Below are 22,869 nucleotides of genomic sequence, written 5' to 3'. Positions count from 1 at the left end.
ACAGGCGAGCCATGCTGCGCGCCAGCCGAAACGGCGTCTCCGGCGTTTTCCACTGCTCAAGAATAATATCCCGAATATCCTGATGCATAGGAAAAGAGCGGGAAACGGAACGGATCCCTCGTAACAGAGGGTCCCCCACACGCGGAGTCTCCGGCGGCGCGTCCTCAAAACGCAAAGCCGAAGAAACCTGTTGAATAAGGTCAGGCAGCTCATCTCTCTGAAAAAGGCGCACCACGGACGCCTCGTCACTGGAGAACGGGAAACCCGACAACCCGCCGCCAGCTTCCGTCCCCTCCAGAGGGTCCTGGAATTCCTCAGAAGGGTCCAGGTCCTCCTCCAGACCGACACGTTCCTCCGACCACAAATCCTCGTCCCACGACACCCGCGGACGCTTGGACAAGAGAGGCGGCGGAGGGGACGTCACGTCAGACGAGAGAGGCAAAGCCGCAGGGAGCGCGGAGGAAACCCCACCCCCCGAGACCCCCTGGGCGCAACCGGGACCCCCAGCCGCCTGAAAATAGGCTTTGCATAATGAAAAGAAAAAATCAGGGGAAAAACCCCCCGAGGGTCCCAAGGGACTCCCTGCCACAGCAGGGGACCCAGCAGAAACCTGCCCCTGCTTAGCCAAAACAGGGGGAAGGTCACCTGAGGTGGAAGACAAAATGGAGGGGCCAGACAGAGAAGATGGCGTCTTTCCCGCCAAAACAGCTCCCTCCATAGCCTGCAGCGGCTGAGAGACCTGAATAGTCTCAGCCGCTAAAACAGGCAAGCCGGCATCAGCTGTCAAAATATCAGCTGAGAGGGAATCCTCTAAAACCCGACCGTCGGCGGCTCGGGGAATCCCTCCGTGGGCGGACGGAGAAGACCGGGCTTCTCCACTGTTCCCTGCCGACTCGCGAGGCACCATCGGCGGGGAGCTCTGGGCGCCTGCAGCCGCTGCCGACGGAGCTCCTCCACCGCACCGGCCTGAACACCGCTTGCACAGGCCGGCCGCGAGTGCCTCGCGTCTGGAGCACAATGAGCACTTTTTCCCTTTAGAAGTGCTCATTGCTCCATACGCGACCTAGCTGTAAAAAAGTGCCGGTTAGTTGAAAAAATACAGTAAAATACAGTTTTCTTAAAGGGATACAACCCTCCAGACCAGCACTACCTCAGGATTTTTTTTTTTTTTTTTTTTTTTTTTTTTACAGAACAGACTCCACAGGCTCTCGAAGCAATATGCCTTGCTTGATTTAGGGGGCAAGGCTTACTGCTGAGGCTCCTCTAAAAAAATATGGGGAGGTGGAGGAAGTGGGGGGAGGGACCCCGCTCGTGACCCGCCGGGTTTGACACCCCCGAGGTCGGACGAACCCCCAAACAGAGTCCGTCCAAGCTCCGTCCGGCTAAAAACAGGGACAATAAACCTCTAAACAAATTCCAACAGCCCTACCAAGGGAGATGGGTACAGATCACTCAACACCTGCTGGAGACTGAAAGAAGACTGAGGGAAATAGAGAGGAGGGGCTAGGATATACTGTCCCAAAGTTTTGTTTTCAGTCTCCACCTGCTGGTCATGATTAGATATATACCCAATCGTAAAGTTAACCTCTACTGGTCTGGAGAGTGCTAAAGAAGAAGCAAATAATTTTTTTATTTTTTTTTTTTGAGGGGGGAAGAAACAGTAGCAGTGAGAAAAATGTGAGACAGTAAAGCATGAGCATCTTGAACTGAATAAAGTTTCTATTCTATTTAATACAGGCTCTGAGAGACCTAAAATCAATTTTTCTATTAGAGAGGCATGTTTGGTAACTACCACTTGAGCAATTCTCATGATTAAGGTTTACTCAATGACAGTCTTGAGTACAGTGTGTATGAACTTGTTTCTGAAAGGTGACTACAGTAGGATTTGATTTGTGGCAATCTTATAGCATGACTTGAGTTTTGACTAATGCTCTGCATCTGCGGGAAATATGCACACGCATACCATACACGGACTGATATTTTGGGCCCAGAAACTAGTTGTTTCAGTGAGTCCAATTATAACACTAAAAGTGAAGGCTGGACAAGAAAGAAATTTATATACAAAATGGAAAGAACAATAGCAACACAGAGAGGATATTTTGGTAAATTTCAGGAGGTGTGGGGAACATTAACAGATTTTTGTAATGAGTAATGAACATTTTCCCAAAGATAAAATAATTGTAATATTGGGATGGGAATGGGTGGGTAATATTTTAGAAAATAGTTTGATGTATAAATATATGAATATGATCAGAGTGTTAGGGTTGGACATAGGTAAAGATAGGGAGGGAGGGGAAGGATCTCAGATTTGGTAGTAAGAGTTGTAATTAGGAATATTATTAATATAATGAACTCTATACAAAATATGCATTATTAGGGTTGGGGGTGGTATTTTCTTTATATTTATGTGATACATGTAAGTTAATCAAGTAATGTTGTATAAGGTCAAATGTGTTTTTATGTTGCACTTGTACTATGTAAAAATGAATAAAGAATTAAAAAAAAAAAAAGAAGAAGTACATGCCTGCTCTTTACAACCTAAAGAAAAAGGCAGATCTGAGCCAGATTGCTTAGCTTCCAGCCACTATAAATCAGACAGCCCCCAAAATGTAAATATTGATAGGAGGCAGATCTGATCTAGTGCAGAAAAGCACTAATTATCAAGGCTGGACTAGCCTAATTTTCATCATCTAATCATTTCAAACAAGCTATAAAGAAAAAGGTTAAAATGCAGATTTATCAGCTTATGAAGCAGGAAGTTACATCAAATAAAAGTTACAAACGTGTGACAGCTGCCTGGGCCTCATCTTCACTGTCATCGTCTTTTCTTCCTTTTTTCTTGGGTTTTTTTATCTTGATCTCTCTGACATTTCCACAACCACCTCCTCTAACACTTCCACTGCCCTCTGGAAGAAATCATTTTGAAATCAGCACACCATTGTAAAACAAATATAACGGATTTAAATGTTCAATTCTTTAGATTTACTCATCTATATTCTTAAGTATATAATTGTAAACCTCTCTGGATGAGTCATCTAGGGAGTTGGTACATAAAACTTTATAAATAATTTAAAACATATATAAAACAAATAATGGCCCCATAATTCTGTTACATTTTGTTAATTTTTCAAGCAGATTTCCTGGATGTAGACATTTTGGTTTACAGAAGTTGGATAGCTCTAGATCTAATAGATGCTGGCACTGTAATCTAGAAGCGGGGACTTTAGATCATCTACTTTTTCATTGTCCCTGCATTATGAACTTTTGGAATTCAATTTGGTCTCAAATAAATTGTTTATTAGAAAACCATGTTGCTTTATCCTATGATACTGTTCTGCACAGAGTTAAATAGGGGAGGGTCATTAGGGTGGGCAGACTAGATGGGCCGCGGCCCTTATCTGCCGTCTTTTTCTATGTTTCTATGTTTATGTTTCTATGTTATGAGGAGAAAAAGTCAATTATCATCACATAACAACAAACTTTTAATGATAATGACGGGAGTTGCTATTAAGCATATTATGAATAATTGGAAGAATTATACCAATCTTAATTATACATTTGGTGGAATTCCTTGTTTCATATTTTTAAGATGGAGAGAGTAATTGCTTTGCAGAAAGGTAATTATAATAATTTTATAAAGATTTGGGGGCCATTGGTTAAATATTGTAATGAATAGGCCTTGTTTTCCTTTGATGAAATTTTAGTTATATAAAGGGGGAGGGAGGGTGGTAGGGGTATGTAATGTTTCATGATAATGAAATGGTGGGTAGGGGGAGGGGGGTTATTTATTTATTTATGTATTCATGATATTAATGAAAGATATACAAGTGATGTATGATTGTTCTTATGTTGTATTTTTGTGCACTTGTTGTATGATTTAAAATGAATAAAGAATGTTTAAAAAAAACTGGATCACAAATACTATACCCCAATATACAACGTGTAGGCTTTGTCTAAAACTTCTTTGTGGACTGATTTGTAGTCTGATTGCTGGGAAGAGACAGTATATAAAACCGAAAGATGATGAGCCCAACACCACCTACGGGACATAGGCCCAAAAGCAGGACTCGTGCAGAGCCAGAAGAATGTGGGCTCCCTCGGCAGAACAGGCTCGCTATGCAAAAGAAAAACTTGAAATACCTCCCACATATGAGGCCATCCCACCGTCATACCTCCCACAGAAGAGTCATTCTGCTGGCCCCTTATATTTTCCATTTTTCTAAAAGAAAAATCCTATCCTCAACAGCCCCCCGTCCTGAAGACACCAATAATAACAACAATAACAGTTTATATACCGCAAGACCGTGAAGTTATATGCGGTTTACAATGATAAAAAAATGCTACAAATTGAGTAGAACTAACATATTTAGAGATTAGTGATTAACAGTTTTAGAGATCATACCACACTACGCAAACCAAACAAACTGTCATACAAACTACAAGCACACTCCCCATTCAATCTCCCCATCCCCTTCCCGTACGGGAGACTAGAGGTAACTCTTGTTATGTATTAGAGAATGACACGGTGGCGGTTTAGCCGCGGATAACATGCCAAAAACGGGGAATGAAAATTAGCAGCCTCTGCGGGGATGGGGACAAGGCCATCACCGCCCCGTGGAGCGGTGAATGGTCTTGTCACCGCAGTGAGGCATAAAGGATCGTGCGGTCCCCGCAGCGTCCACCCGCACGTCGGCTCGATCGTTTAACCAGCTTCCTCTCTCCACCTCACCTTAGTTTGCCGGCTTTCTTTTTCGTCGACCGGAACGCTTTCAAAAGAGCCGCGCGCACGCGCGGCTGCTCAGTATTCAATCTTCTGCTCTGACCCAACCGGAAACAGGAAGTTGCAGCAGAGCAAAAGATTGAACTTTGAGCAGCCGCGCATGCGCGGCACTTTAAAAGCGTGCCGGTCGCCGAAAAAGAAAACTGGCAAACTAAGGAGAGCTGGAGAGCAGTAGCGTACCAAGGGGGGGGGGGGGCGGGAGGGGCGAAAAAGGTAATGGCGCCAGGCCTTGGAGCACCGAGGCAGACCGCTTCTCCCCCCTCCCAGCCGAACCCCCGCTGACCCTCCTATCTCTCCCCCCCGTGAACCTTTCCGACCCTCCCAGCGAAAGCAGCAAACCTCCCTCCAGTAGCGTCGGCTTTCTCCTCCCTCTGCCGCATCACTGATGACGTCATCAGTGACGCGGCAGAGGGAGGAGAAAGCCGCGAAGGAGGTTTGCTGCTCTCGCTGGGAGGGTTGGAAAGGTTCACGGGGGGGGGGATAGGAGGGTCAGCGGGGGTTCGGCTGGGAGGGGGGAGAAGCGGTCTGCCTCGGTGCTCCATTACCTTCTTCGGGCAGCAGCAGCGTTTACAATTCGCTGCTGTTGCCGGCTTCAGGCCTTGTTCTCTGCCGGGTCCTGCCTACTTCCTGTTTTCATGAAGACAGGACCCGACAGAGAGGAAGGCCTGAAGCGGGCAACAGCAGTGAATTGTGAATGTTGCTGCTGCCCGATGAAGTTCAGGACATCGGGGAAGGAGCAGGGAGAAATTGGCACGATGGCTTTGTGGGGGCTAGGGGGAGAGAGAAAGAAAGGAAAAAATAAAGAGGGGGGGCAGGGGGAGAGAGAAAGAAAGGCAGAAATAAAGAGGGGTCAGGGGGAGAGAGAAAGAAAGGCAGAAAGAAAGAGGGGGACCAAGGGGAGAGAGAAAGAAAGGCAGAAATAAAGAGGGGGTCAAGAGGGAGAGAAAGAAAGGCAGAAAGAAAGAGGAGGGCCAGGGGGAGAGAGAAATAAAGAGAGAGGCCAGGGGAAGAGAGAAAGAAAGGCAGAAATAAAGAGGGGAGCAAGAGGGAGAGAGAAAGAAAGGCAGAAATAAAGAGGGGGTCAAGGGGAGAGAGAAAGAAAGGCAGAAAGAAAGAGGGTGACCAGGGGGAGAGAGAAAGAAAGGCAGAAATAAAGAGGGGGTCAAGGGGGAGAGAAAGAAAGGCAGAAAGAAAGAGGAGGGCCAGGGGGAGAGAGAAATAAAGAGGGAGGCTAGGGGGAGAGAGAAAGAAAGGCAGAAATAAAGAGGGGAGCCAGGGGGAGAGAGAAAGAAAGGCAGAAATAAAGAGGGGAGCCAGGGGGAGAGATAAAGAAAGAGGGGGGGGGGGCAGGAGAAGAAAGAAGAAGGATCAGAAGGACCAGAGACTCATGAAATCACCAGACAAAAAGGTAGGAAAAATGATTTTATTTTCAACTTAGTGATCAAAATGTGTCCGTTTTGAGAATTTATATCTGCTGTCTATATTTTGCACTATGGCCCCCCTTTTACTAAAACGCAATAGCGGTTTTTAGCGCAGGGAGCCTATGAGCGTCGAGAGCAGCGTGGGGCATTCAGCGCAGCTCCCTGCACTAAAAACCGCTATCGCAGTTTAGTAAAAAGGGAGGGGGAATATTTGTCTATTTTTGTATAGTTGTAACTGAGGTGACATTGCATAAAGTCATCTGCCTTGACCTCTTTGAAAACCTGCAGAATATAAATGATAATTAACATTTTCTCTGCGTACAGCATGCTTTGTGTTTTTAAAATTTTATTGTTGGTAGATCATTTTGACTTGGCCACAAAGGTAAGGGGGAGGGAGGGAGGGGAGCTGCTGAAAGACATCTAGTAATCCTTACAGGCTTGACTGTGCAGGGAATTATTTTTGTAAAATCATGTTTTGTTATGTGACTGGCATTATCTAGACTTTAATTTCTATGAATGAATAGAATGAAAATGATATAAAATTACTTGCTTGCGGGGACCGCGTGTTCCGGCTCACACAAGGAAGGAGGGGGTGAAAGGGAAAAAGTTTCTCTTTCTTGGAAATAGATTCTGAAGTGACCTCATCAAAGAAGACCAGCACCAAATGTACAAGAAATCCCTTAAACAATGTCAAAAGAGCCCAAAATAGAAAACTGCTACTGCCTTGAGACTCCATTATTGAAGGAATCAACTTGAAATCACAGAAGAGACAGGAAAAGGTTAAATGCCTCATGGAATCCTCAGGTACAAAACACAAACCAAATTGTGAATGAAATCAGAGCAGACAGTAAGAATTATAAAGTTGATGTCATTATCCATCTGGAAAAAAAGGCGTACTAGAAATAATGCCTCAGCAATACAATTTTCAGAAGTTCTATTTGCTCATGGTAAGGGAGAAGAGAGACTGCTAGTGATGGTGGGGGGGCTGATAGAAGATATGAAAGAAGGGTGGTAGAAAGGAACAGATGGTAAAGGAGGGAGGGAAGGGTGGTGGTGGAAAGGAATAGAACAGACATTGAAAGAGGGTAGAGAGGAACAGACCCTGAAAGAAAATGTGGAAGGCAGAGTGGGGAGAAGACGCTGGAAGGGAAGAAGACAGATGCCAGACTATGGGGGAGCGGAGGGAAGAAGATGGGTGCTAGACGGGGACGGTGAATGGGATGGCAGTGGCGGTGACGGGGCAGTGAAAGGGATGGCGGTGGCGGTGATGGTGACGGGGCGGTGAAGGGAACGGCGGTGATGGGGCGGTGCTGAGGATGGTGGGCCGGGGACGGTGCAGTGACGGGGACAGATTTTTTCCCCGTGTCATTCTCTATTATGTATTCCTCGTATCATATCTGCTACTGCTGGCAGCCATTGCACTGTTATTCTTGTTTGCATATTTGTTCATTGTGTTATTCCTGTTTCTCTTGTTGACTCTTAATAAAAGTGATATTAAAAAAAAAACCTGAAAGATAAATAAATATAACAAAAACTTAAATAATGTAAACACAGAGGGGCTGAAATTCAATTACACTTATCTATTTAGCAGGTATTGTTAATCACATAAGTGCTGTGAGAGGGATATTCAGTAGTATTAATCAAGTATTAGTATTTATCAAGGCGCGCTACGGGGGTTAGCGCGTCGGACATTTCATCACACGCTAACCCCTGCGGCAAGCCAAAAAAACTAATGCCTCATCAATGGAGGCGTTAGCGACTAGTGCGGCAGGCGGTTTAACACATGGTATTCTGCGCATTAAACCCCTACCGCGCCTTGATAAAAGGACCCCTAAGTGGATAGTGCTGCTGAATATTTCCTCCAACTGCCTCAACGTTATCCAAGCAGCACCAGGGCAGTTCACTGGCAGAGCCTGAGGGTATCTGGTTAGCACCCATATTCAGACCTCAAACCGGATTTGAAAAAAATACAGATAAATTTATGACAGCAACAAAGGCTGGCCAGCTATTCAGTTAGCAGTCTGAATATCACCATTAACAAGATAGCACGGGTTGATGCTAAATATCTGATCTTATTTTAACTGTAGTGGCTACTGTTGTGCTGAAAAGCTGACCACCACAGTACAGTTTCAGTTAGAAAGCGATTATCCACAGGAGGTGTACACAACATCTCCCTGCCCGGGTCTCTCCTCGGGCAATCTCTGCTTTATTATTATCCTAAGCGCACATGTGCAAATATCTCTGTCACACAGATTTGATCAGAGACCCTTAAGGATTTCTGAAGATCCCACCATTAAGGAAAAAACGGCTAGAGCTCTTCAGCCTGGAGATGGCTCAGGGGAGATATGATACAGGTCTATAAAATACTGAGTAGAGTGGAATGGGTAGATGTGAATCATTTTTTTTACTCTTTCCAAAAATACTACGACTAGGGAGCATGTGATGAAGTTACTAAGTAGTAGATTTAAAACATTGGTCTCAAACTCAAACCCTTTGCAGGGCCACATTTTGGATTTGTAGGTTCTTGGAGGGCCGCAGAAAAAAATAGTTAATGTCTTATTAAAGAAATGACAATTTTGCATGAGGTAAAACTCTTTATAGTTTATATACTTCTTCCTCCGAATCCACGAGACTACGATGGGAACTCCCCGCAGCCATTTTGTATGAGTGATCTGCACGGAGCAGGAGTGTAGGAAGATCGCTCCTGCCCCAAAAGCCCGCTAGACTACCAGATAAGCTCCGGGGAGGTCTGGGATGCAGCGTTTCATTTAAAAAAAGGTCTGGGATGCCGGGGGGAAGGTGAGGATGAGTCCAAGAGGTTGCCTGTGCTCTGGTAGAACAAACTCCCAAATCCCTTGGAACCATCTGACCCTTAAGACACAGCCGAAGAAATCACCTCCTTGAGCCACCAAGCTATAGTGGACTGAGTTTTGGTCTCTAATTCATGCGATATAAATGGTCTGATCTGTAGAAATCATTACTCACCTCCAAACACATTAGAACATTATACACATCAAAAAAATAACACGGTTTGAAATAAACTCCACAATCCTTCCTTCTGAAAGATGGTATGGAAACAATTAAGCTAAAATGAAAAGAGGATACCACCATGGAAATCCCTGTTTCTGTAAAATGCATAAAGGGTTCTCTGAAAGAACAATGCATGAGGCTTGGAAATTTGCTGCACCCCCCCCCCAAAAAAAATAAAATAAAATAAAATCGCCACCAGGAAAACTATCTTTAGGGTAACATTCTTTCAGCAGAGCTTGATGCAAAAGTTCAAACCGAGAAGATGGTATGTGCAGAACCAAATTCAGGTCCCACATCATAAGAATTGCCATACTGGGACAGACTGAAGGTCCATCAAGCCCAGTATCCTGTTTCCAACAGTGGCCAACCCAGGTCCCAAGTAGTAAAACAGATTTTATGCTGCTTATCCTAGGAATAAGCAGTGGATTTCCCCAAGCCATTTCAATAATGGCATATGGACTTCTCTTTCAGGAAATTATCCAAACCTTTTTAAAATCCTCCACATTCTCTGGCAATGGAAGAAGTGGACATAAAGTTAATAGCAGACATTCAGAATATATCTAAAAAAGGGGAAGTTTTACTAATAGGTGATTTTAACATGCCGGATGTTGATTGGGGTATCCCTATTTCAGGGTCTTCTAGAAGTAGGGAGATCCTGGATTCTCTACAAGGAGAACTGTTCTAGCAGTTGGGATGGGGGTCATACTGGACTTAGTGTTTACAAACGGGGAAAGTGTTTCAGATGTTACAGTGGGTGATCATCTGGAATCTAGTGATCACTGCATGGGACGGTTTAATATTAAGATGGGTATAAAGAGGGCTCATTCAAAGGTAAAGGTTCTAGACTTTAAAAATATTAACTTTGTTCAGATGGGGGATTAATCAAGGAATTGTCTGGATGGGAACATCTGAAAGGAGTAGAAATGCAGTGGGCAAAATGGAAAGTTATTGTAAGGGTGACAAATCTTTTTGTAAGGCAAGTAAATAAAAGTAAGAGGATAAGAAGGCCGCTTTGGTTCTCAAAAGTAGTAGCTGAGAAGGTAAGGAATAAGAGGTTAGCTTTCATAAACTATAAAAGATAGCAGAGAGAGGAAGACAGGCAAACATATCTGGAAAAGTTAAGAAAGGCTGGTTGAGAAGTCTATAAAGCAAAGAAAACAAATAGAAGAAAAAATAGCTGACATGATAAAACAGGGAGATAAATCATTTTTTAGAGACTCAAAAGTGAAGGGGAGGAATATGTAGAAGCTGATAAAGAAAAGGCTGAATTGCTTAATAAATATTTCTGTTCACCGTTGAAGATCTGGGAGTGGGACTGCAGATGACAAATGCGAATAGGGATGGAGGAATGCTAGACTCCAATTGATTTTTCAGAGGGTTGTGTGTCCATGAGGAGCTAGCTAAATTAAAGGTAGACAAAGCGATGGGACCAGATGGTGTACATCCGAGGGTGCTGAAGGAACTTAGGGAAGTTCTGGTGGCTCCACTGACCGACTTTTTCAATGCTTCTCTAGAGTCGGGAGTGATACCGGAGAACTGGAAAAGGGCAGATGTCGTTCTTCTACACAAAAGTGGAAATAAGGAAGATGTAGGAAATTACAGGGCAGAAAGTCTGACTTCTGTGGTAAGCAAATTAATGGAAACGTTTTTAAAACAGAGAATGGTAAAGTTTCTGGAATCCAGTGGATTACAGGACCAGAGGCAACATGGATTCACTAGAGGTGGTTCTTGTTAGACAAATCTGATCAATTTCTTTGGCTGGGTGACCAGAGAATTGGACAAAGGGAGTGCACTAGATGTGGTGTATTTAGATTCTAGCAAAGCCTTTGCTAATGTACCTTAGGGTATTGAAAGAACTAAAGGAGGAAATAGCGGAACTACTACAGCAGGTTTGTAATCTATCCCTGAAAACAGGCGTGATCCCGGAGGATTAGAAGATAGCCAATGTTACGCCCATCTTTAAAAAGGGATCAAGAGGTGACCCAGGGAACTACAGACCGGTAAGTCTTACCTCAGTTCTGGGGAAAATGGAGGAAGCGCTGATAAAAGATAGCATCGAGGAGCATCTAGAGAGGCATAAACTTATGACTCAAGCCAACATGGCTTCTGCAAGGGAAGATCGTGCCTGACGAACTTATTGCACTTCTTCGAAGGAATTAACAAACGGATAGACAAAGGGGACCCCATAGACATTGTATACTTAGACTTCCAAAAAGCCTTTGACAAGGTACCCCATGAACGCCTACTTCGGAAACTGAAGAGCCATGGGGTGGAAGGGGATGTACACAGATGGATCAGGAATTGGTTGGCGGGCAGGAAGCAGAGGGTAGGAGTGAAGGGCCACTACTCGGACTGGAGGAGGGTCACGAGTGGTGTTCTGCAGGGGTCGGTGCTTGGACTGTTGCTATTCAATGTATTTATAAACGATCTAGAAACAGGGACGAAGAACGAAGTAATAAAATTCACAGATGACACCAAGCTATTTAATGGGGCTAGGCCTAAAGAGGACTGCGAAGATTTACAAAGGGACCTGAACAAACTAGGGGAGTGGGCGACGAGATGGTAGATGAAGTTCAATGTAGAGAAATATAAAGTCGTACACGTAGGAAACAGAAACCCGAGGAACAGCTACACGATGGGAGGGCTGTTATTGAGTGAGAGTACCCAAGAAAGGGACTTGGGGGTAATAGTGGACATGACAATGAAGCCGTCGGCACAATGCACAGCGGCCGCTAAGAAAGCGAATATAATGCTGGGAATAATCAAGAAGGGTATTACAAGCAGAAAGAAGTTATCCTGCCGTTGTATCGGGCGATGGTGCGTCCGCATCTGGAGTACTGTGTCCAATATTGGTCGCCGTACCTAAAGAAGGACATGGCGATACTCGAGAGGGTTCAGAAGAGAGCGACACGTTTGATAAAAGGTATGGAAAACCTTTCATATGCTGAAAGATTAGAGAGACTGGGGCTATTTTCGCTGGAGAAGCAGAGACTTAGAGGGGATATGATAGAGACTTACAAGATCACGAAGGGCATAGAGAAAGTGGAGAGGGTCAGATTCTTCAAACTTTCGACAACTACAAGAACGAGAGGGCATTCGGAAAAATTAAAAGGGGACAGATTTGGAACCAATGCTAGGAAGTTCTTCTTCACCCAACGGGCACTTCCAGAGGGCGTGATAAGACAGGGTACGGTATTGGAGTTCAAGAAGGGATTGGACAATTTTCTGAAGGAAAAGGGGATAGAAGGGTATAGATAGAGGGTTACTTTACAGGTCCTGGACCTGATGGGCCGCTGCGTGAGCGGATTGCTGGGCATGATGGTCCTCTGGTCTGACCCAGCAGAGGCACGGCTTATGCTCTTAACTGAGTGCTCTTTTGATGGGCCCCAAAGTGACGGGCTGGGTCAGGAACTGGTTAAGTGGAAGGTGACAGAGGGTAATGGTCAATGGAGATCGCTCTGAAGAAAGGGATGTTACCAATGGTGTGCCTTAAGATTCTGTTCTTGGGCCTGTTCTTTTTAACATTTTATAAGCGATATTGCTGAAAGGCTGTCAAGTAAGATTTGCCTCTTTGCGGATGATACCAAAATCCGCAATAGAGTAGACACCCCTGATGGTGTGAATGACACGAAGAAAGACCTAGCTAAGTTTAAAAAATGGTTTGAAATTTGGCAGCTAAAATTTAATACTAAGAAATGCAAACTCACACATTTGGGCTGCAAAAACCAGAAGGGACCAGTTTAGGGGTAAATAACTTTTGTGCATGACAGAAGAGCGGAACTTGGGTTTGATTGTATGTGATGATCTTAAGGTGGCCAAGCAGGTTAAAAAGATGATGGCAAAAACTAGAAGGATGCTACGGTGCATAGGAAGAGGTATGGCCAGTAGGAAAAAGGAGGTATTAATACCCCTGTATAAGGCTCTAGTGAGACCTCATTTAGAATATTGTGTACAATTCTGGAGATTGCATCTTCAAAAAGATATAAAAAGGATGGAGTCGATTCAGAGGAAGGCTACTAAAATGGTGCATGGTCTTCATCATAAGGCGTATAGGGATAGACTTAAAGATCTCAATAGGTATACTTTAAAGGAAAGGCGGGAGAGGGGAGATATGATAGAGAAGTTTAAACACCTATGTGACATAAATCCGCATGAGTCGAGTCTCTTTCAATTGAAAAGAAGCTCTGAAATGAGAGGACATAGGATGAAGTTAAGAAGAGATAGGCTGCGGAGAATTCAAAGGAAATACTTTTTTTTACAGAAAGGGTGGTAGATGCGTGGAACAGCCTCACAGAAGAAGTGGTGGAGACAGAGACTGTGTCTGAATTCAAGAAGGTGCAGGATAAAGAATGATACGGGGACAAATTTTTCCCTGTCCCCGCGGGAACTCACTTTCCCGTCACATCCCGGTGAGTTCTTTTCCTGTCTCTGCCCCATTCCTGCAAACTCTGTCCTCACCTGCACAAGCCTCAAACACTTTAAAATCAAAAGTGTTCGAGGAATGTGCTGTTAAGGCAATTTTTACAGGAATGGGAAAGGGACAAGGACAGTTACAAAACTCACAGGGACAAGATGGGGAAATTGAACTCCTGCGGGGATGGGGAAAAATATGTTCCTGTGTCATTCTCTAGTGTGAGATAGGCATGTGGGATCTCTGAGATAGAGAAAGATAATGGTTATTACGGATGGACAGATTGATGGGCCATTTGGCCTTTATCTGCCATCATGTTTCTATGAATTCCAGAGTTTAATTACACACTGTGTGAAGAAATATTTTCTCCAATTTGTTTTAAATCTATTACTTAGTAGCTTCATCATATGTCCCCTAGTCCTAGTATTTTTGGAAAGAGTAAACAAGCGATTCACATCTACCCTTTCCACTCCACTCATTATTTTATAGACCTCGTATCACCTCTAAGCCATCTCTTCTCCAAGATGAAGAGTCCTAGCCGCTTAAGCCTTTCCTCATAGGGAAGTCGTCCCATCCCTTTTATCATTTTGGTTGCGCTTCTCTGTACCTTTTAAGCTCTCTAACCTTCCTCACCACTTTAGGACCCATACCATTATGACTCCCATGTACACCCTTAAGATCTTGTCCCTGAGTTTCTACTTCTGCAACTTAGCTTAGCTTTCGTCTGCACTGAGCACTACGGTGACCAGCTTTGCCATACGTAAAACATTTCATTTGGACATCTACACTACCTTTCTTTGGGCTCTGTTCTGCATTGAGGAACACTGTCTTAGCTGTATTCCTTTCTCTCATTACCGGGTACTGCTGTGAACCCTGGTTACTGGACTCAAGAAAGGCCTTTGCTACCTTAAGGGTTTGACCTAATGTAGGCACCCCTTGCTTAGCCAACCACTCATTCAAACACCATGCTAGATTTTAAAGATAAATTACAGATTGCTAACAATAGTTCTGCAAGTTCAGTTTTTAGTTCTATCAGTACTCTAGGATGAATACCATCTGGTCTAGGTGATTTGCTACTATTCAATTTGTCAAATTGCCCCATTACATCTTCTGCCGAAAGAGATTTGTTTCAGTTTCTGACTCTGCATTGAATATCATATCTGGCACCTGTACCTCTCCCACACCTTCCTTGATGAAACCCAAAGCAAAGAATTAATTTAATCTCTCCACTATAGCCTTGTCTTCCCTGATCACCCCTTTTACCCCTCGGTCATCTAGAGGTCCAACTGATTCTTATCCCAGCTTCTTGCTTCTAATATACCTATAAATTTTTTACTTTGTGTTTTTTATGCCTCCGACGCGATCTTCTTTTCAAGGTCTCTCTTTATAAGAACATAAGAACTGCCATCTCCGGATCAGACCCATGGTCCATCGAGTCCGGCGATCCGCACACGCGGAGGCCCAGTCAGGTATACACCTGATGTAGTTTTAGTCACCCATATCCCTCTATGCCTCTCGTAAGGAGATGTGCATCTAATTTGCCTTTGAATCCTAGCACAATGGATTCCTTAATAACCTCCTTTGGGAGAGCATTCCAGGCGTCTACCACTCGCTGTGTAAAGCAGAACTTCCTGGCATTTGTCCTGGACTTGTCCCCCCTTAGCTTCAAACCATGTCCTCTTGTCCGTGTCGCGTTGGACAATGTAAATAATTTATTTTCCTGCTCTATTTTATCGATGCCTTTCAGCATTTTGAACGTCTCGATCATGTCCCCTCGCAGCCTCCTCTTCTCAAGGGAGAACAGTCCCAGTTTCTTGAGTTGTTCCTCATATTCCAAGTTCTCCATACCTCTTATTAGCTTCGTTGCTCGTCTCTGCACCCTCTCCAGCAGTTTTATATCCTTCTTTAGGTTGGGAGACCAATGTTGGACACAGTATTCCAAGTGTGGTCTGACCATTGCTCTATAAAGCGGCATTATGACTTTCTCCGATCTACTCGTGATTCCTTTCTTTATCATGCCTAACATTCTTTGTTTTTCTTAACAGAGCCTTGAATTTGACTTACCATTCCTTATACTGTTTCTTCCAGTCTTCAGTTGGAATCTTCTCCCACTCTCAGAAGGATTTTCTTTTAGCTGTGATAGTTTCCTTCACCTCATTTGTTAACGATGCTGGCTGCAATTTGGTCTTCCTTCCTCCTTTCTTAATATATGGAATATATCTTGTCTGGGATTCCAGGATGATATTTTTGAACAATTTCCACGCACGTTGTAAATTTTTGATTTTTGCAGCTGCTCCTCTAGGTTTCTTTTTTTAACATTCTCCTCATGTTGTCATAGTCTCCTTTTTTAAAGTTAAATGCTGTTGTATTGGATTTCCTGTGTGTACTTTCTCTAGAGTTTATATTAAATGTGATATACGTATTTTGAAAATTTGAATAAATATATTTTGAAAAACAACAAGTAGGTAATGGATATAAATCTTATTTATACAGATCTTTACTTCATCCCCTACCTGTTGCTTTCTTCCTCCTTTCTTCCTTTTTATCTTTTTTGCCAAAAGTTGCATTTTCCAAGACAGAGGCCTGTTTCAAATCCTCTTCAGTGACTAAAAACACTGGGTTGCATTTCATTTCCTGAAATAAAAGATCTTCACATAGTAAATCAGAGGAATTAACTTCAGAATAACAAATCTCTATTTTCCTGAACACTTCCTTCGAGTGGCCTATTTCAACGTAGTGATTCTAAAGTAAAATGGAGAGGAATACTTTCTTTGTCCAGAGCTATCAGCCTGTGTCTTTTAAAGTAGTATAGCAATGGGATGACTCCATAGCTGTTTATTGCTTTATCAGAAAAAAATAAAGCAATACAATTTACTTAACTCTTTATTTGAAGGATAATGTGTGTTTCTCAACTTCTACTTTTTTCTAACCTGGAGTGACAGCGAGTATGAGCCCTTCTTGGGAGGCAATATTCACCTTTACAAGTAACCTGTTTTATGTGGAACCTGTAACTGAGTGTAACTGAAATATTAATTCTAATGCAACCTCATGTATAAAAATAATCTGGTTGCTGAAAAGTACTATTTTACAGACTGCACATTCCTATGAGAAAGGAATGAAACGAAAGGCATATAGCAAGTGGCTTTAGATATAATCAACTTACTATTTCAGCGACAGTGATTAAGGATCACCTTTTCCTAGTCCAGAAATTATCTGACAGGGTACTGACAATTATGTTCAGATGGATTATCCTACAGAGCACACATACCTTCTCAGCTTTTTGGTGCATCTGCCCATTGAAGAGAGCAGCACAGCTGGATACAAACTTCTCAGTGACCACAATGTTTTCCCCAAAGATTCTGGCAGAAGACTGTTTGTTGCAGTTTCTCATCACATGCTGTAGTAAAATCCCCACATCTTCAACGGATAAACTGCTAGGCAGCAATGGCTAGGGTTAGAAACATATACCACCTGTATTTACATGACAGTCATGCTGTAGAACACTGGTCAGATTACCAACAACATCTCTGCTGACATGCTTGCAGAACAAAGGCCACAATCTTTAAATATTCAAAGGCCTCCCTTATTGATGCAAACCAACTGAAAATGAGCTTGCAAGCCAGTGGATACAGAACACAACGAATCTGTGGGTACATGAGAAGACTGAAAACGACCCCTAGTATCTCCATATGTCATCAAGCTGGGGATAGAACACTAATTGCTTTCCCACTGCCGTCATGTTTCTATTGGTGCTTGTAAACAAGGACCCACAGAACAGGCAGCAATTACTGTTTAAGCACCAATTCTTAAATTCAATTCAATGTATCTCAATTAATGAAAATGGAGGTCCCCAACCAAAGGTATTCCACAAATACCGTGTTTCCCTGAAAATCAGATACTGTCTTATAATAATAATAACTTTATTTTTGTGTACTGCAAATACCACAAGCAGTTTACAGAGGAAGAGACTGTACATAGACAGCGATGTTACAGAGAATAGTTTCAAATTACATCGGTGTCAGGGATACAACAAGTATTTCAGAGGTACAACAAGGCAGGAAGGAGTCAGAGAAATTTATCAAAGAGATAGGTTTTAATTGATTTCCTAAAGGATTGGTAGGAGGGTGTGTTTGAAATGAGGTTAGGCATTTATTCCATTTGCCTGCTTGGAATGACAGTGTTCTATCAAGGAATCTCTTGTAGATACAGCCCTTTAGGGAGGGGAAGGCAAACAGATAGGCATTGCGTGTGCGAGTGGTGCTTGGGAATACAAAGTGGTGTGACATGTAGATTGGGGTGAAGCCTGTTATGGTTTTGAAGCAAAGGCAGGCAAACTTGAAGATGACCCTTCCCTCCATGGGCAACCAGTGAAGTATTCTGTAGAACGGGCTTACATGATCTGACTTTTTGACGGACGGCAGTATTCTGGATGATTCTCAGGCGCTTGATGGTCTTCTTAAAGGATCTCAAGTATATGATATTGCAGTAATCTAAGGTGCTTAAGATTAGAGACTAAACTAGCAAGCGAAAGGAGAGGAAGTCAAAATAGTGTTTGATGGTACGGAGTTTCCAGAGGATGCTAAAGCATTTTTTTGACCTGAGCATTGGTATGGTCTTCAAAAGTCAGGCATTGGTCCAGGATGACTCCAAGGACTTTGATGGTAGGGTTGATTGGGTAAATTAGCCCATTTAATTTCAAAGAGGTATTCGTTAGCTTGTGGTTAGGGCTTGCCAGGAAGAGCTTGGTTTTTTCAGGGTTCAATTTAAGTTTGAATTGTGTGGTCCATTGCTCTACCTTAGTGAGAACAGATGAGGTGAATTGTTCAGTTTCTTGTGTCAGTGAGATTATGGGGATGATAATTGTAATGTCATCTGCATATATGAATGATTTCAGTTTTAAGTCAGATAACTTATGTCCCAATGGTGCCACGTAGACGTTGAATAGAGAAGGAGAGAGAGGAGAGCCCTGTGGATTGCACCAAAACTGGGAGAAGGTTCCATCGCAGTGGACCTGGTAGGTGCGGTTTTTTAAAAAACCTGTGCCAATAGAATCGAGGCATCTGAGCAGAATGTCATGGTCGACAAGGTCAAAGGCTCTGCTTAAGTCAAACTGGAGTATCAATGTGCATTTTCCCAGAGAAAACAGATGGAAGAGGTGATCGGTCAGCGACGCTAAGACGGTTTCCGTACTGTAGTTTGTGCGAAATCCTGACTGAGAGTTGTGTAGAATGTTGAACTTCTCTAAATGTTTCATGAGGTCAAGATTAACTAGACCTTTAAGGAAAAGAGGTATGTTGGCGATGGGTCTGTAATTGGAAACCGAAGAGACTGGTTCCTTGGAGTTTTTGATAATAGGAGTCACCAGAATGTGGCCGAGTTCTGACGGGAAGTAGCCAGTGGACAGGCAAAAGGAGACCCAGGTGAAGAGTTCATCTTTGAGTGGGAAGGGGACTGATTTCATGATAATTGGAGGACAGTTGTCTAGTAGGTCCAAAAAAGGCACTAGGTCTTATTTTCGGGGTAGGTCTTCTTTTTTCATATACAATTATCATCTCTCTCTTCCTCTCCTCCACTCCAATTCTTCCTATTTCCTTTCTGTCCCCCACATGTGCAGCATCTTTCCTTCCCTCTCACCCATCCCTTTGTACGGTGTTTTTCTATCCCTCCATCCCATTCCCCTGTGCAGCAGAACCTTTGCAGCTTTTATCCCTCCCTCCCATCCCTTGTGCAGCAGAACCCTTGCAGCTTGCATCCCTCCCTCCTATCCCTTGTGCAGCAGAACCCTTGCGGCTTATATCCCTCCTTCCCCCGCCACTGCCACGCACCCCCACAGCCGACCTTTCCATCTCTCCCACCAATCGCAATACTGTACCTTGTAACAAATAGCAGCGTCGCAGCAATGTAGACAGATTGCTTTACGATCTTCTCCTGCCCGGATGCGTGTGCCGCGTTGCTGATGACATCATCAGTGATGCAGCAGAGGAACACCTGGCAGGAGAAGGCCACGAAGCAGCCCGTCCACATTGCTGTGATGCAGCTGTTTGTTACAAGATACAGTATTTCGGTCTCGCAGTCGGTGGGAGAGAGGGAAAGGTCGGCCGGGTGTGTATGTGTGTGTGTGTGTGCTGGGAAGCACTGCTGCCAGCAACTAGGGCTTATTTTCGGGTTAGGGCTTATATTAAGACCTACCCCGAAAATCATGCAAGGGCTTATTTTTGGGGAAACAAGGTAGTAGCACTTCAAAAATACAAGTAGAACACACAGATATCACCAATGAAACATTTTCATCTTGGAAAAGGAGAAATTAGGTTCTTATCTGCTAATTTACTTTCTTTTAGCCTCTCCAGGTCGGCATAGGTTAATCTCATCATGACCAGCAGGTGGAGACTAAGCCAAATCTTTGGAATAGTAGATATCATGTGACTCCTCCCTAATTACCTCAGTCTGCCGAATAGCCAAGCAGAACTAAGAACTATAAACAGAAAACAAACAGGACTCCGAACATGAGTAATAGCTAATAAAAACAGGAACACTGTTGAAAAATGCAAAGGAACAAATGCAAATAGCAAAGGTCCCCACAGCTCTCCAGCTACGCCAGCCAAGACCCAGCCGCTGTTCTTCTATCTCCCCGGCCCTAGAAAAATAATAGAACTCGCAGAAAAAAACGAAATCTGCACATGCAACACCCACAAGAACAACAAGAGACAGGGTGGGGTCCTATGCCAGTCTGGAGAGGCTAAAAGAAAGTAAATTAGCAGGTAAGAACCTAATTTCTCCTTCTTTAGCAACTCTCCAGACCAGCATAGGTTAATCTTACATGTGGGACGTAACAAAGCAGTCCTCGTCATGGGTGGGACCCCCAAAGGGCCGACACCAGAATACGTTCACCGAACACCGCATCCTGACACGCCTGAACGTCTACACAATAGTGTATGACAAAAGAATGCAAGGAAGACCAAACAGCAGCGTTACAAATATCCACTGGAGGCACCAGCAAAGACTCAGCCCAAGAAGCGGCCTGACCTCAAGTGAAATGAGCCTTGAGAATTTCCGGAACAGGATTTTTTTCTGAAGAAGGTAAGTGGAAGCAATAGGCTCCTTGATCCAGCATGCAATGGTAGCCTTGGAAGTGCCATCCCCTTTACGAGGACCCACTAGAAGGACAAAAAGATGATCTGATTTTCTGATCTCCTGGGTTCTCCATACGTAGGCACAAAGGACCCGACCAACATCCAATTTGCGCAATGATTTCTGCTCAGAAGAACCCTCCTAACTACCTAGCACCAGGAGGACCACCGACTGAGTGACATGAAAAGGAGAAACTACCTTTGGCAGAAAGGAAGGAACAGGCCTTAACACGACCCGCTCCCTAGAAAACTCCAGGAAGGGAGACCTACAAGAGAGAGCCTGCAGCTCCGAAACACGTCTAGCAGAAGTAATAGTCACCAAGAAGACCGCATTATGAGTAAGGTCACTCAATGAGCAGGCACCCAAAGGCTCAAACGGGGGGGCGCACCAGCCTGGACAGAACCAGATTAAAATCTGCATTTCTTTGCATTGAATTTTAGTTGCCAGGCATTAGACCATTCCTCTAACTTTTGCAGATCCTTTTTCATATTTTCCACTCCCTCTTCGGTGTCTACTCTGTTACAAATCTTGGTATAATATGCAAAAAGGCACACTTTTCCTTCTAATCCTTCAGCAATGTCACTCACAAACATATTGAAAAGGATCGGCCCCAGCACCGAACCCTGAGGGACTCCACTACTCACCTTTCATTCCTCCGAGTGACTTCCATTAACCATCACCCTTTGGCGTCTGTCCGATAGCCAGTTTCTAACCCAGTTCACCACTTTGGGTCCTAACTTCAGCCCTTCAAGTTTGTTCAACAGCCTCCTATAAGGAACCGTATCAAAGGCTTTGCTGAAATCTAAGTAAATTACATCTAGCATATGTCCTCGATAGAGCTCTCTGGTCACCCAATCAAAAAATTCAATCAGATTCGTTTGGCACGATTTACCTTTTGTAAAGCCATGTTGCCTCGGATCCTGTAACCCATTAGATTCAAGGAAGTACACTATCCTTTCTTTCAGCAACACTTCCATTATTTTTCCAACAACCGAAGTGAGGCTCAAGGCCTGTAGTTTCCTGCTTCATCCCTGTGACCACTTTTGTGAATAGGGACTATATCCGCTCTCCTCCAATCCCCAGGGACCACTCCCGTCTCCAGAGATTTGTTGAACAAGTCTTTAATAGGACTCGCCAGAACCTCTCTGAGCTCCTTTAGTATCCTGGGATGGGTCCCGTCTGGTCCCATCGCTTTGTCAAGTTGCTCATAAACACTCTCCTCCGTGAACGGCGCAGAATCTACTTCATTTTCTCGTGTAACTCTGCTAGACAATCCGGTCCTTCTCCAGGATTTTCTTCTGTGAACACAGAACAGAAGTATTTGTTTAGCACATTTGCTTTTTCCTCATCACTCTCCACATATCAGTTCCCAGCATCTTTTAATTTAGCAATTCCATTTTTCATCTTCCTCCTTTCACTAGCATATCTGAAAAAAATTTTGTCTCCCTTTTTTACATTTTTAGCCATTTGTTTTTCCACCTGTGCTTTTGCCAGACGTATTTCTCTCTTGGCTTCTTTCAGTTTCACCCTGTAGTCCTTTCTGTAAGTCCCTTCAGTAAGTAAAGAGCTTGATAAAGGCAACCGCCATGGGAGAAAGCCATGCCATGGTACGAGCACATTACAGATATCTTGTACGAATCTGAAGAGGTCAGAATGAACAGGAAGAGAGGCAGATTGTGGCTTTTGGTCACTCATGAGGGAATATTCTTCAGTGACAGGCTGCTCAGCTTGTAGCTGCAATTCCTGCAGACATTCAGTGATCAAACAAGGTATGCATGCTAGAAAATAAAATAAAATCTGTGCACAGTGGGAACTTCCTCTCAAACAGAGGATCCACACAGGTCTGGATCCTGTAGATCTGTCAAATGTGCCGCATCTGCAACTGCTGCAGCGCCTCCTAGCAAAAGCAAAGGGATGGGCAAAGTGTCCAACACAACTCAAAGGAGAGCAAGAGAACAGACCCTGGTCCACCTGAGCAGGGGTCCCTATGACCGGCACAGAGGCTGGCAGAAGGGAAACAGGCAGACTTTTCAACCAAGCAAACCAGAAAAAGCATATCCACAAATCCCGGTGAAAACACATCCTCTGCAGCAGGAGCC

General features: G+C 43.8%; 1 protein-coding gene across 4 annotated transcripts in view; it reads right to left on the bottom strand.

Moving 5' to 3' along the window:
• Window positions 1-22,869, bottom strand: part of UFL1 (UFM1 specific ligase 1) — a 149,236-nt gene that overhangs the window by 37,453 nt on the left and 88,914 nt on the right. For all 4 annotated transcript variants that reach the window (XM_033937241.1, XM_033937243.1, XM_033937240.1 and 1 more), the window contains 3 exons: window positions 16,911-17,090; window positions 16,156-16,276; window positions 2,784-2,906 (listed from right to left, as the gene is read on the bottom strand). In XM_033937241.1, the coding sequence (XP_033793132.1) occupies window positions 2,784-2,906; window positions 16,156-16,276; window positions 16,911-17,090 (424 nt within the window). The remainder of the gene's footprint in view (window positions 1-2,783; window positions 2,907-16,155; window positions 16,277-16,910; window positions 17,091-22,869) is intronic.

This window comes from Geotrypetes seraphini, chromosome 3 (genome assembly GCF_902459505.1).
Source record: "Geotrypetes seraphini chromosome 3, aGeoSer1.1, whole genome shotgun sequence".
In the NCBI taxonomy this organism is placed as follows: Eukaryota; Metazoa; Chordata; class Amphibia; order Gymnophiona; family Dermophiidae; genus Geotrypetes; species Geotrypetes seraphini.
Note: the sequence above shows the minus strand (reverse complement) of the source record. Positions and strands in the feature narration are given on the sequence as shown.